Source organism: Cyprinus carpio, chromosome A25 (assembly GCF_018340385.1).
Source record: "Cyprinus carpio isolate SPL01 chromosome A25, ASM1834038v1, whole genome shotgun sequence".
Classification (NCBI taxonomy): Eukaryota; Metazoa; Chordata; class Actinopteri; order Cypriniformes; family Cyprinidae; genus Cyprinus; species Cyprinus carpio.
Window position 1 is genome coordinate 15,514,043 of NC_056596.1, and position 15,931 is coordinate 15,529,973.

General features: G+C 41.4%; 1 protein-coding gene across 1 annotated transcript; it reads left to right on the forward strand.

The window, feature by feature from the left end:
- Positions 1-854: 854 nt before the first annotated feature.
- On the forward strand, positions 855-9,895 carry LOC122135694 (receptor-type tyrosine-protein phosphatase eta-like). Its single transcript, XM_042715929.1, has 6 exons — positions 855-1,109; positions 1,255-1,503; positions 1,710-1,994; positions 2,173-2,442; positions 3,303-3,563; positions 9,567-9,895. Exons 3-6 carry the CDS (start codon positions 1,835-1,837, stop codon positions 9,893-9,895), a joined length of 1,020 nt encoding a protein of 339 aa, XP_042571863.1. The 5' UTR covers positions 855-1,109; positions 1,255-1,503; positions 1,710-1,834.
- Positions 9,896-15,931: the final 6,036 nt, after the last annotated feature.

Consider the following 15,931-nt stretch of genomic DNA (forward strand, 5'->3'; position numbering starts at 1 on the left):
TCAGATGTCCAAATGTCCGTGGTGAAACTTATGTGTAGTCCATTCTTGTCAATCAAATTCTGAATGTGTGTGGTGACCAAATTGTACAAGGCAGGGAGGGAAACATCTGAGAAGAAGCGGCGGCTTGGAAGGGTGTAACGTGGCTCCAAATGCTCTACTAACCCGCGAAATCTCGGATCCTCTACCACGGAAAAAGGTTGGTCATCAAAGACTATAAATTCAACGACTTTGTCGTTGATGGCTTTAGCCTTTTCGCTGTCTTTGGAAAACTTTTTACAATTTTCAAATGCCTGCTGAATGGAGACATCGATGCTCCATGTTTTGGGCTTAGCATTAGTAGCTGCTGCTGCCCCGGCTGCTTCATATTCTTTTAATACAGCTTTGCAGCGACCTTTCGAGTGCGATAAAACTTTTGTTGTATTAAAACTTCACGCCTTTTTTCCTCCTGTTGGAATCCTTGCTGAACATGCGTTGCAAATAGCAATGGTATTGTCCTCCACTGCCAACGAGAAAAACTTCCAGACCAGAGAAGACATGTTCACAGATGATTACGTAATGAGCAGGACAGCCTGAGAGTGACTGCAGTTTAAAGCTGCAGTCACTTGCACTCAGAAAGCAGATGAATCTCAGATAAATCAGACTGATTAATTGATTTACCAGCAAAAGTTCTTTATTGGATCTCGTTATCGGATTTCATTTATTTATCGGAGCAATAAAAATGACGTAATTTTTACCCATATCGGTCGATAATTTATCTGTCCGATAAATAACTTGCATCCCTATTAAATTGTTCTAACAGCCGTTTTAATTCATTATTACTAATTATTTGCTGTTTTCTCCCCACACAGGGCCAGATGTGATCAGGAATCTCAAAGTGACCGAAATCACAAAATCATCTGTGTTTCTGATATGGGAAGAACCAGTTGGAAATAGATCTTTCTTTAAAATCCAGTGGAATGGTGATAAAACAAGTGGAAATTCAACAACCAGTAATACTTCCTATCACATCACTAGTCTAATTGCTGGAGTCAATTACACATTTATCATCACAGCTGTTGCAGCAGATAAATCAACAGAAGGAGAATCAGTGTTTACCTCAAACTATACTAGTATGTTTTCCACTTAAATGTTTCCTGATTCCCATACCTGGATATTCATATTGACTGGTGCCTTACATTTAGGGATTAAAATATGAATATTGAAAACTTACTGTAGTGAATATTTAAATATATGTATGTAATTTTTAATTCACAGAGCCTGGCACCATAATAAACCTCACAGCTGATTATATTACAGCATCCACTGTCTTACTAAACTGGACTAAACCAAACGGCCAAAGCTCCCATTTCCGTGTAGAATATGAAAATAACAATGTGATTGCTGAAAACACCTCCATCGAGATAAATCATCTGACTCCTGGAGCTCAGTACACATTCAGAGTGTTTGCAGTTGCTGCTGATCATGTGACCGAGGGGAGAGCCAGTCAGGTTTCACTGTATACCAGTAAGACCTTTGATTGGTTGTTTAATCTGAATAAATCTTCTGGACCTTCAGTCATCTCGCATTTACTTGCCTTGAGCAAAAAATTGTACAGCTCAAGCACCTACAAATTCTACAAATGCTTTATGAATTCCTAATTGTACCAGTCTCACATGTTTTAACTCCATCTCTCACCAACATTTATGATTTGTCTTTCTCTTCCCACACAGAGCCAGATGTGATCAGGAATCTCAGAGTGTCTAAAATCACAACATCATCTGTGTTTCTGACATGGGATGAACCAACTGGAAATAGATCTTTCTTTAAACTTAATTGGACTGATCAGAAATTGGACATGCTCAGAAATGCAATAGAAAGTGTTTTACTGACTACTGAAAACACCTCCATCAAGATAAATGATCTGACTCCTGGAGCAAAGTACACATTCAGAGTGTTTGCAGTTACAGCTGATCATGTGACTGAGGGGAGAGCCAGTCAGATTTCACTGTATACTAGTAAGGCTTCTGATTGGATGTTTAATCTGAGTGAATCTTCTGAACTACCACCCCTAAAATATTCTCACATTTGCTTGCTTTATGCAGAAAGCAGTCTGCTTTTGTTTGTATCATTTCTACATCTGTTTTAATTTTTCTTTCACCAGGGTTTATAATTTGTTCTTCTTTCCCCACACAGAGCCAGATGTGATCAGGAACCTCACAGTGTTTGAAATCACAACATCATCTGTGTTTCTGACATGGGATGAACCATTTGGAAATAGATCTTTCTTTAAACTTAATTGGACTGATCAGAAATTGGACTTGATCGGAAATGCAATAGAAACTACTAACACTTCCTATCACATCACTGGTCTGACTGCTGGAGTCAGTCACACATTCTGCATCACTGCTGTGGCAGCAGATCAATCAACAGAAGGAAACACTTTTTGCATCTCACAATATATCAGTGCGTAATTATCTGTTAACTTTCATATCGAACAAACATATTGACTTCTGTGCCATATAATAATTTTAAAAACACTACAACTATTACCATATCCAGCACCGCTCTTATGCACTTTTCTTTCTCTTCTGTACAAATCTCCTTCCAAAGCTCCTATTACAAAAATAACTTATCAGTATAATGTTCTGACTATCAATGTAATATCTAGTAAAATAAATAATGTAGATATTATGATTTTCAAGGTAAACCTATTGGTATCTCAATATATACAAGCATGTCATCTAGTTTAAGTGTTTTAATAGGGCGAATATAATCAATAAAGACTTTAGTAACGCTTTAGAATAGGGAACAAATATTCACTATTAATTAAGAATTTTCCCTGAATAAACTCTTAATTTTCTGCTTATTAATAGTTATAATGTAGTTGTTAAGTTTAGGTATGAGGTCAGATTTAGGCATCTAAAATATGGTCATGCAGAATAAGGCATTAATATGTGATTTATAAATACTAATAAACAGCCAGTGTGCTAGTAATATGCATGCTAATAGTTCATAGTGATAATTGGTCCTTAAAATAAAGCATTACTTTTATAAAATGCTTTCTTTTATTATTATTTTTTTATGTGTTACAAATGTTGACCCAAAAATCCTCATTATTATGATCTTTATTAGTAACAATCTTTTGGGACATTTAATCCGAATGAATCTTCTGAAACTTTAGAACCATCTCACATCTACCTGCACTGAGTCAAAAATAAATAAATAAATAAATAAAAATAAAAAAAATTATAGCTCACTCAGATCCAGTCTAACTACAAATGCCAAATGTATTAATAATCCTATTCCCTTTTTTTTCTCCACAGAGTCAGATGGGATCAGGAATCTCAGAGTGTCTGAAATCACAACATCTTCTGTGTTTCTAACATGGGGTGAATCAGCTGGAAATATATATTTCTTTAAACTTCAATGGGCTGATGATAAAACAAGTGGAAATTTAACAACTACTTACACCTTCAGTAACATCACTGGTCTGACTGCTGGAGTCAATTACACATTCTGCATCATTGCTGTGGCAGCAGATGAATCAACAGAAGGAGAAACTTTCTGCATCTCACACTATACCAGTACGTAAATAAGTTACTTGTTACTTGCTACATAGAGCATGTTTAAACAAACTGAATTCTGTGCCACATTTTTCAATGAATTTGTTAATGCACTAGAACAGGTGTCCAGTGCTGCTCCTGGAGGGCTATTGTCATCAGGGTTTAGCTCCTACTGCCCAAACATACTTGATTGGATGTCTCTAGTAATCCTAAAGACCTTGGTTTGCTGGTTCAGGTTCGGGTTTGTTTTGGATTGGAGCAAAACTTCATCTTTTTTTGGTTTTATCCATAGCTTGAGGGACATCCCCCCCAACTGGGACATGCTCAGCTACAATACATACACTTTCAGAGAAGCTGCACCTGCCAAAAAATGCTCCTGAAGAAATTCAAGCACATAACTAACTGAATGGTGAACAGGGTACAATTTGCATTCCCTGCGCCAAGCTATAAGCAATCTCCACTCAGTAGGAACCTCATCATGCCTGCCAGTCTAGCCTGAGGTGAACAAATCCACCTCCATCCTGCCGAAGCATTGCTTCAACAGGAAGTCCACTCCCAGATTTAAAGACCCCAGGATATGTACCGCTCTTAGGGTTGCCTTCAAGGGTCCCTGGATGTTGGATGTTGACTCACCACTGCAATGGTCGATATAAAGTAGACCCATCAGAACAACCGGCAAATTTATCAACGTTAGAAACAAGGAGCCTGTGCAACAGACCCACACAAATTCTTCATCCCAGTATAAATTGGTTCAGACAGGAATTAAACAACTGGCTGCTATTGACAGGCCCATGTCTCAATATAGTCCATGTGCGAGAATTCAAGCCCTCCTTTTTCCTGATCAGCTGATCAGGAATGACCCTCTCAGAGTGAGGAAGACCACCCCACCCTATCCCAAGCCATTGCACCTGCCTTCCTTTCTCTGAGGGAGGCTGAGAAGAGCTGGAGCAAGGATGACCTAAAACAGCCTCAAGCCTGATGGGGAGTAAGGCGCTGTAATGCAGCTAAATGCTGTTTCGCTGTGCGAGCCTTGTGCTTAGTGGCTGGAATCACCAAGTCAGTGGCCCACATGAACTCTCTGACTGCCTTTGGTGTCAAGCCAACTCCTTCATCCAAATCTTTCAGAACATCGGCCTGCTATTCTTGCAAGACTGCAATGGTGTGTTGTCAGGTGCAACAGTGCACTTACCATATGAATCCTCACTTGTAATAAAAAAAGTGAGCATGGCAAGGACACAGCTTCTGAAATCCATATTGTTTCACCAAGAGGAGAAATAATCCTTTCAAAAAGTCACTGAAACACGAGACAAAATATAGACCGGATGAATTGTTTCCTGAATAGAAGAAAATGATGGTGACACGGGCATATCCTTTTAAAATGTGATGACATCAGAAGGCAGTTCTTGTGAACATCCCAAAGGAACAAGGATATGTCCTTCACACAATTGCCAGTATTGAGTGAACCTATAAAAAGGGAATGTCTCGGTTACGTACATATCCCTCATTCCCTGATGGAAGGGAATGAAGACATTTGGTTGAATGACATATAGGGTCTCACTTGGGAGGCCAGTCATCTCTGATTTTAAGAGAAATGCCAATGAAAATTGGCTAGTGGATTTTGCATGCTGAGCCACTCCCCATGCCTACGGGTATATAAGGCGACAGCGTACATCCACTCATTCAGGTTTTATGTTGAGGAGCCGAGAACTTGTCCCGGCAAGAGCAAATCATTCAAAGATGTGGCATGGGGACATAACGTCTCCATTCCTTCCATCAGGGAATGAGGGTTACGTACATAACCGAGACATTCCCTATCTGCTGGTCACTAAGAATTATGTCGAACGACATATGGGGTCCATGGAAAATGCCACAACCTGAACACCGTCACAACCTTGTGGCGCTGCATGTCACAGAAGCTACACTAAGGTCATAACCTTCCCAAAGCCCCAGTGCAAATTCACTGACTTTGGTACCAAAGGGGACCAAAAGGGGGAGTATATCACTGCTGGAGAAGGCCATGCTGCTGTTCCATCCACAAAAAGTTTTTGGAAGGGATTTCAAAGGTGAAGGTTAGTTTCAACCTTCAGTGCTTCAAATCTTTAAATCTTTCCTATTTGTACTTTCAGCTTGGCAGAATGATGGGGAAGCGAGCCTTAGGGAAAAGGTCACTACGGAGACCACATCCTACCCATAGGGAGGTGACATGTGGAGATACTGATATGGACTGACCCAGGGGGCAGTACCACATATAGAGTGGGGATGGAACAGCTGCCAAAAGAGACTGACTGAGCGGGTCTGTCAAGGGAAGACATGGTTTTACCAAGAGGGAAAACTTACCGTGGAAGAATACACATATGGGATTAGCCGTAGGACACATCCAGGCCAACGTGAGAGTAGGCCAGCCCGAACACAAGGCGCGCTTGTCTTGAGAGATAGGAACTTCAGCTTGACTGAATCAAGTGGCTCAAAGGGACCCCTTTGAAGTCCAGCCAGGACAATAGAGAGGTCCCAGGAGGGTATCAGGGGTGTCCTAGGAGGATTTAACCTTCTGGCACCCCTCAGGAACCTAACGATCAAGTCATGCTTCCCCAGGGACCGGCCATCCACTGCATCGTGATGGGCTGCAATGGCAGCCACATACACTTTCAAGGTGGAGGGTGACAGCCTACGCGCCAACCTTTCTTGCAGGAAAGAAATACTCTGGCTGAGGATCTCTGGGGGTCTTCTCGGTGAGAAGAACACCAATTCATGAACAGACTCCACTTCAAAGCAAAGGCCTGCCTTGTAGAGGGAGCTCTAGCCTGAGTGATAGTGTCTACCACTGGTTGCAGATCACTTAGGTCTGCCGTGTCCCGTCCAGAAGACACACGTTGAGGTTCTAAAGATCTGGACATGGGTGCCATATGGTGCCCAACCCCTGAGAGAGGAGATCCCTCCTCAGGGGGATGTGCCAGGGAGGGGCTGTCACGAGAAGCACGAGTTCCGAAAACCAGGTCCAGGTGGGCCAGTAAGGCACAACTAACAGGACCTGTTCCTCATCCTCCCTGACCTTGCACAGTGCCTGTGCGAGCAGGCTCACTGGGGGAAACGCATACTTGTGTAGAGCCCGAGGCCAGCTGTGTGCCAGTGCATCCGTGCCCAGGGGTCTTTATTTTTTATTTGTTCTATTTTTTACTTTTTGTTTGAATCGCTCAACATTTTACAACGGTAGCCAGGTGGTGAAGACAAGAAAAAATAAACTAAATTACAGTGTCACTTGCAATCGCTACTTGCACTCTCCGCTACCTGCGACATCACTTGCAATTGACACAAATTGTGCGTGTTGCCAGTGGAGACAAGAAGCTGTGGTGGTGATTAAATTATTAAAACTAATTTAGTACTATAACGTACAGTGTCCTGCAAGAACCTGAATTGTCTTTATCATCTTAGTCTGTTATTATGCCACATTAAGCGTTTTGCGCATTGTGCTCATAGCCATCTGCTTGCCTTGTAGTACATTAAATAATAACTATATATCGAATTTGGTCTTTTAAATAACTTAATATACCTTACTACATTACACCATATTAACTGTTTATGTTTTTCTACATGAGGAAAATGCTTAACAAGAGACTTTGTGCATTGGGTTAATTTTCTGCTGTTCTGTGACCACGGATTTGCAGGTCTTTTCTTTTTCTTGCAGGACCCTGTACGTTATAGTAGTAGGCCTACTAATTTAGTTTTAATCGCTTAATCACCACCACAGCGTGTTGTCTCCATTGGCAACACGCACGATTTCTGACGATTATAAGAGACATTGTAATTTAGTTTTTTTTTTCTTGTCTTCACCACCTGGCTACTGTTGTAAAATGTTGAGAGATTCAAACAAAAAGTAATCAGTGAATAGAACAAAATAAAAAAATATTAAAGACTGCAAGTGACGTCGCTAGCGGAAGCGCAAGTGTCTGAGAGTGCAAGTCTGAGAGTGCAAGTGCAAGTCTGCAGCCAGACCCTTCTCAGATCAGCTGGACCGTCTGAGGATGGAGTCACCATTCCCCGGGTAAAGTGAGCTGTCGTGAGAGTGTGTCGGCTGCACGATTGAGCTCCCCCAGAATGTTGACAGCGCGCAGCGATTTGAGCCACGTCTGACTCCAGAGGAGGAGATGGCGGGCGAGTTGAGACCTGTGACGTGATCGTAACTGACCGCCCTGTCGGTTGATGTATGAAACAGCTTCAGTGTTGTCTGTGCGGACCAACACTTGCTTGTCTAGCAACAGCGGCCGAAACCGCCATAAAGCTAGATGTACTGCCAGCAACTCCAGATCTTGGGACTCGGGAGTGTAACCAGTGTTGAAGTGGTCTCATATGAAGCAATCCAAGCAGCGTGACTGTGGCTGCGGATGCCATATGCCACAGAAGCCTCTGAAAATATTTCAGTGGTACCACTGTCCTGCCTCTGGAGGAACTGGGAGGAACCGAGATAAGAGATTCTCTCTCAGTTGACCTGAAGCCCCAACTTTACAAAGTGGGGCAGGGGTGCCCTCCATGACCTTCGTGAAGACATGGGGGACAGGGAGATCCCGAAGGGGAGGACCTTGTACTGCCATGCCCAACCCTTGAACGCAAACTGCAGAAATGGTCTGTGGTGAGGGAGGATCGAGACATGAAAATATGCGTCCTTCAGGTCGATCACTGCAAACCAATCCTGGGTTTGAACGCATTTGATAATACATTTCTGCATCAACATTTTGAACGGGAGCTTATGCAGGGCCCGATTCAAAACTTGCAGATCCAAGATAGATCGAAGGCCACTGCTTTTCTTGGGTACGATGAAGTAAGGGATGTAAAACCCCTTTCTCATCTCAGCTGGAGGGACCGGCTCGATTGCATCCTTCGCCAACAGAACAGCAATCTCATCACACAAGACAGAGGCGTCCCGGAGTGCCACAGAAGTCTCGAGAATGCCATTGAACTTTGGAGGTCGCCGGGGCAACCGAATCGCATAGCCGAGTCGAACCATCCAAAGGAGCCAACGGGTTGGGCAGTGCAAGACGAGCGGCTTCTGACTGTAAAAGGGGCCATCCACGACTTCGTCACCAATTTATGCACCTCTGGGAAAAAAGGAACCAGAGCAGAACGCGGTTGTGAGCCGCACTCCGCGCCGAGAAGCCAGTCGTCCAGCCGCGAGCATTCAGGGCTGGGTGGTGTAGTCAACTCCAGCCCGATGCTCACGGCTGCCCGGGCAAGCAAGGCCGACAGCTCTGGGTCAGATTCGGCAGCAACAACAACACCCAAGGGGGGCAGCCCCGCCGAACCTTTATCCTCAGAGGCTGATAGCCCATCCCCCGGTGCTGCAATCGACATCTGATTTTTGGGCGGCGCACCGAAAGACAGGCTGGGACAGCCACAGATTCAATCGGAAGCCGCACGGGACATGTGCTGCGGGAGAAGTGAGAGGTTCATGGGGCGTTGGCGGGGGAGAAGCTCTCACTGTCACCCTCAGATCCACCAGAGTGCCAGCCAGCGGTCCTCTGCTCGAGCCAGGGAAACCGGGACAGGTGGTGGCAGAGGGGCCTGATGCACTCCCCTTGAAGAGTGAGAGACATTATCGCAGCAATGCCATGCTCATACACTGAAGCCCAGACACTGAAGACAACGCTCGTGACTGTCAACCGAGGAGAGGAAACGACCACATTCAGAGGGACACGGACGAAATGGCATCTTGAAAAAGACGCAAATCGACGTGATTTGCTCTTTTAGGAAAAATGATCTTTCAGCTGAAGCGCCCAGGGGAATCACTGCTGCAGGGACACCACTGTACTGCGACATCAAACCAACCAGGAACAGCTCTTCACGAACAGATGAATGGCTTTGTAGCAAATATATAACATCGACTTGGCTCCCAAGCAAAAATCTGAATGAGTGGATGCACGCTTTTTTATGCTCACAGACTCACTGAGCTCTGGTGTAACTACAAATGTTATACAACTGTACCATTTAAATTCCCCTGTTACCAACAGATTTCATTTTCTCTTCCCCACACAGAGCCAGAGATAGTGAGGAATCTCAGTGTGACTGAAATCACAATATCATCTGTGTCTCTGACATGGGATGAACCAGCTGGAAATAGAGATTTTTTTAGAATTCAATGGACTGAGAAAAGGACACGTGAAGCAGCTACTAACACTTCCTATCACATCAATGATTTGACTGCTGGAGTCAATTACACATTCTGCATCACTGCTGTGGCAGCAGATAAATCAACAGAAGGAGAAACTTTCTGTATCTCACAATATACCAGTATGTATAATTATATTAAAAAATGTTTAGTGGTTAAATTCATTATTGTTAAGTTTTTTAAAAAATTTAATTGATGTTTAGTAGTTTTATTATGGGTTTAAAAATGGGCACCCATACTTAAATGAGTACATTTTTGAGATTTTAGCATTGCTGCCATCTGAAATTTGCTATATTAGTGGGACCATGTACAAATCATTATTCTTCCGCTTTGTGAATCAGTGGTTACATCAAACATTGATGTACCTGGAATCCTATATTCAATTGATTATATATATTTATCAATTGATGTGTATTGATTTATATTAAATTTGTTATTATTGTATATTTTTGTTGTTTTTTAATATTATTTTTTTTTGTTTTACCTGGATTGAGTGTAATAATTTATAATAACATTGCAGGAATCTCAAAGTGACTGAAATCACAACACACCTCTGTGTTTCTGATATGGGCAGAGAACCAGTTTGGAAATAGATATTCCTTTAAACTTAATTGGACTGATGAATCAAACATCTAAGACCCATGTAATAACCAATTAATCATCTGGACCTTCACATTTAAACCTTTTCATTGGTCTGACTGCTGGAGTCAATTATTTCACAGGCTTTATCATCACAACATTTATGCTGTTGCAGCAGATAAATCAACAGAAGGAGAATCAGTGTTTTACCTCAAACTATACTCAAAGTATGACTTTTCCACTAGCAACACTATACTAGTATGTTTTCCACTTAAATATTTCCTGATTCGCTTAGCTGGACATTCATATTGACTTATGCCTTTTATATATTTAAATCTTCACTACGGTATCCGTAAACATTTGTCATTTTTACTCACAGAGCCTGATATCATAATTAACCTCACAGCTGATGATATTACAACATCCTCTGTACAAAGTAAATATTAAAACTGTGACTATCAATGTAACCTCCATTTAAAAAAAAAAAAAAACAGGCTAAGTATAGTTTTAAGTTACCGTGTATTGTGTTTTTTGATAATATGAAACCAACAAAATAAAAACTGTGTGTGACTACTCTAAAAACACCTTGAACCATCAAAATAGAGTCTCGGATCTATGAATATAATATATAGATATATATATATATATATATATATATATATATATATATATATATATATATATATATATATACACACACTGTATATCAATCATATCACCAACACTTATTAGTTGCTTTTCTCTCCTCCACACAGAGCCAGATGTGATCAGGAATCTCAGAGTGTCTGAAATCACAACATCATCTGTGTTTCTGATATGGGAAGAACCATTTGGAAATAGATATTTCTTTAAACTTAATGTGACTGATGATGAGAAAACATCTAACCATGTAATAACCAATAACACATGGTATAACATCACTGGTCTGACTGCTGGAGTCAATTACACATTTAACATCGCAGCTGTTGCAGCAGATAAATCAACAGAAGGAGAATCAGTGGTTACCTCTAAATATATGAGTATGTTTTATACTTTTCCTGATGAGTCTTTACAAGTTTTAGCATTCACCTTTTAATCCCTAAATGTCTGTCATTTTTACTCACAGAGCCTGACATCATTATGAACCTCACAGCTGATTATATTACAACATCCTCTGTCTTACTAAACTGGACTAAACCAAAAGGTCAAAGCTCCCGTTCCCGTGTAGCATATGAAAATAACAATGTAACTACTGAAAACAGCTTCATCGAGATAAATGATCTGACTCCTGGAGCACAGTACACATTCAGAGTGTTTGCAGTTGCAGCTGATCATGTGACTGAGGGGAAAGCAAATCAGATTTCACTGTATACCAGTAAGTCCTCTGATTGGATGATTAATCTAAGTGAATCTTCTTAACTTTCAGCTTTGAAAAATTCTCACATTTCCTTGCTTTAATCAGAAAGCAGTCTTCTATTGTTTGTATCATTTCTACATCAGTTTTAATTTCTTTCACCAGCATTTATCATTTTTTCTTCTCTCCGCACACATTTTTATAGATAAAACCCATGACCACTAATGTGACCTTTAACCACCAAAATGCAGACACTGCACTCTGCCTTTGGATGACTTTACACAACTAAAACACTATTGCAAAAGAAAAGTGAAAAGTCTACCAACTAAATGTGTTCATCCAGCTTTCTTGTTGTGTTTCTTTCTACATGTTGATTGTTTTTAATAACTTTAATAGTTTTATTGATGTTTGCATGTTGTGAATGTTAAAATTGATCAGTAGTAAGGCTCAAGATCATCTTATCGCAATGCTCCTTTCACCACAAAGAGTGTATTGCTCATTTTATTAAAAAAAAAAAAAAAAGAAAAAGAAAAAACATTACTACAGACCAAGTAGTTAAAACAGTAGTTAAAAATTCACAGAATTTAAACTTTGCCTAACAATATAACTAAGGATGCCATAAAGCAAAATAAGGGTAATTGTGATTCTTTATAGGAAAATAAGGCACAGAATAAGGAATGCTCAAAAAATTTGTACTGTACCACATCCTGTACTACATCATTTCCATGTCTGCGGTTAAATATATGTATAAAAGGTGGATAAAAGGTTCTCAGAAAAAAAAAAATCGTATTTGTTTGCTTAAACGTATTTATGTACAATATTAAAGGGAATTTTAATGTCATGCAAAAAAAAAATGTCACTCACATTACACACAAACCACTGGCGTGTAAAATAGCAAAAGAAGTCATCACTCAGGTAGAGTGCATGTTTTCTTGCCTAGCTGGATGTTGTGCTCAGGATAATCACATTGTTTGCATTCACCCAAACTGATTTGCTGAAATCAAAATGCGGACGGTGAAGGGAATTGCAGACAGCGCGAGTCCCGCTCACTGTGAACCGGCAGTGACCAGGCGGCAGAGGATTCCGCTTGGTCATAAAGCCTTCCTCGAACAGCTATGTTAACAAATGAAACAGTGATTTGTGCAAAAAGAATGATAACTTATCAATTAAGAATTTGTTATTTACATGGTCTGGTTGTCATATGCTGCATGCCTGCGAATAGGGGACAAACTGCTTTCCGCTGTATAACTTTTATACGGAATGGTTCTTTGATGAATTATATAACTTTACTGGAGCCAGCTAACTTTTAAAAGGAATAACCCCTGTTACTACAATTGGATTAGCTGCCTGAAATGTAGAGAGACATCCGAATCAAGAAACATCAACGCGATTATAAATCAGATTATCATTACATTGTCAGAGTGGATATGAAGCAATGCAGGTAGGCTGTTTAATTTGCTAGCGGCTGGCTTGTTAATGTTAACTGATTATAAAGCTGCCATTTGCCTTGCTAGGAGATAATATTTTGCTATCTTCCTTACCCATCTTTGGATATTTGCGTTTTAACACCATCATTTGGCCGCAGGATACCAAGGCAGACCGTGCAGTATCTGCATGTCAAAACAAGGAAAACAAAGCCAGAACACAGTAACTTCACTTACTGCGGTTTGCCTTGGTATAAGCTTGGATTTTGTAGTTACTGCAATTTTGAAACTCTCATTTCTCTGAAACGGGACAATATTGAACTAAAAGACTTTGTCACAAGACTGAACAGATATAACAAAGCTCATTTTAGGACTTAACTCAATTTTGACCAGATGTGTTGTTACTGCGCTTTGCCTTTGGTTGGCAGTATTGTCCTCGGTGGTTTAGCTCCAGCTGCCCAAAAATACTTGATTGGATGGCTCTAGTAATCCTAAAGACCTGATTCAGATGTGTTTGTTTTGGATTAGAGCAAAGCTTCATCTTTTTTGGTTTTATCCAAAGCTTGAGGGACGTCCCCCCCAACTGGTACATACTCAGCTTCAAAACATACACTTTCAGAGATGCTGCACCTGTCATAAAGGGTAAGAAAGTCAAGCACAGAACTAACTGGATGGTGAACAGGGTACAATTTGCATTCCCTGCGCCAAGCTACAAACAGTCTCCACTCAATAGTAACCTCATCATGCCTGCCAGTCTAGCCTGAGGTAAACAAATCCACCTCCATCCTGCAGAAGCATTGCTTCAACAGGAAGTCCACTCCCAGATTTAAAGACCCCGGGATATTTATTGCTCTTAGGGTTGCCTCCAAGGGTGAAGTCACTGGATGTTGACCCACCACTGCACTGGTTGCATATGAAGTAGACCCATCAGAACAACCGGCAAATTTATCAACATAAAAACAAAGAGCATGTGCAATAGATCTACACAAATTCTTCATCCCAGCTTGAATCGGTTCAGACAGGAATGAAACTACTGGCTGCTATTGACAGGCCCATGTCTCAAAACAGTCCATGTGTGAGAATTCAAGCCCTCCTTTTTCCTGATCAGTTGATCAGGAACGACCCTCTCAGAGTGAGGAAGACCACCCCACCCTATCCCAAGCCATTGCACCTGCCTTCCTTTCTCTGAGGGAGGCTGAGAAGAGCTGGAGCAAGGGTGACCCAAAACAGCCTCAAGCCTGATGGGGAATAAGATGCTGTAATGCAGATGAATGCTGTTTTGCCGCGCGAGCCTCGTGCTTAGTGGCTTGAAGCACCAAGTCAGTGGCCCACCTGAACTCTCTGACTGCCTTAGGTGTCAAGCCAGCTACTTCATCCAAATCTTTCAGAACATCGGCCTAGTACACTTGCAAGATTGCTATGGTGTGTTGTCAGGTGAAGCAGTGCACTTACCATTTGAATCCTCACTTGTAATAAAAAAAGTGAGCATGGCAAGAACACACCTCCTAAAATCCATATTGTTTCACCAAGAGGAGAAATAATCCTTTAAAAAAGTCACTGAAACATGAGATGAAATATAGACCGGAAGAATTGTTTCCTGAATAGAATATATAAAATCTAAGATGGTGACACGGGCGTATCCTTATGAAATGTGATGACATCAGAAGGCAGTTCTTGTGAACATGCCAAGGAACTGGCAGTGTTCTATATGGACTTCACACAATTGGCAGCATTGAGTGAACCTGTGAAAGGGAACTCCAGTTACAGAGTAAATAAGAATAATGGTGTAACTATCAATGTAACGTCCATCAAAATAAATATCACAAAACTTTTGTTGTTGTTGTTTTATTTGAGGATCTTGTCACAAATGTGATCTTATTGGAGTTTTAATTTTTAGTGAGCAGTCTTCTGAGACTTCAACCTTGCAACTGTCATATTTCTCATATTTATTCACATTAGCCGCTTTTCCACTGTTGGGCAAGTGCGAGCTAGTGCTTTAAACGGGCCGGGTGGGGCTAATAGCCTCGGGCCTATAGCACGAGGCCAAAATAGAGCTGCGTTTTCACCGTCGGGCCAGAAGTTCCGCTGCGCTTCATTAAAACCCGCCCTTTACACGCCTCTCAGGAACACCGTCACGCAACCCTATCATTTCACCAACAAAGAGAAGTTATCAGAAAAACTAATAAGAAATAAGTCACTGGAACTAGCGCGATCACAAAACGAACATGATAAAAGCGGCCGTTTGTTTGCATGCTTTGTTATTTTTGGTCGTATTTACCATGTTTACTATGGTGACGTTAATGGCTAGCATGCAGTCTTTTGCATCGCTTATAAATATTTCTGCCTTGTATGGTGATTATAATCCACATCGGATCAAGTTATTTCAAACACTAGCTGCTGACTGAAAGTAAGTTTTTAGCTCAACTTATTTTAAAAAGTTTTTAATGCTGGTGTTATAGCTGTTAGCTTTCTGAAATGATCCGCGGCGCTGACGCTCTGCAGACGCTGAAAAACCCTGCCTTTGTTCATAACCACCCCTCTAACCCCAGCTGGCCCACTTTGGCCCAAGGTTTTCGTCGGGCCAAAAAACCCGGGCCATTGGCCCCGAGTAAGCACCACCGAGGCACAATCAAGAACCGGAAGTGACAGTGGAAATGCGACTGGCCCTGGCACGCACTAGCACGCCCGCTTTTGGCCCGACAGTGGAAACGCGGCTATTGAGTAGAAAATTCTATGCTTTTTTTATGCCTACAGACTCACTGAGCTCTGGTGTAACTACAAATGTTATGCAACTGTATCATTTCAATTCTCCCTGTTACCAACAGATTTATTTTTCTCTTCCCCACACAGAGCCAGAGATGGTCAGGAATCTCAGTGTGACTGAAATCACAATATC

What these genes read in the sequence shown, in the direction of transcription:
- LOC122135694 (XM_042715929.1), top strand. Translation starts at nt 1,835, where the DNA reads ATGCTCAGAAATGCAATAGAAAGTGTTTTACTGACTACTGAAAACACC. An exon ending in TCAGATTTCACTGTATACTA is followed by an intron (nt 1,995 to 2,172) that starts GTAAGGCTTCTG and finishes TTCCCCACACAG; the next exon opens with AGCCAGATGTGATCAGGAAC. An exon ending in CTGCATCTCACACTATACCA is followed by an intron (nt 3,564 to 9,566) that starts GTACGTAAATAA and finishes TTCCCCACACAG; the next exon opens with AGCCAGAGATAGTGAGGAAT.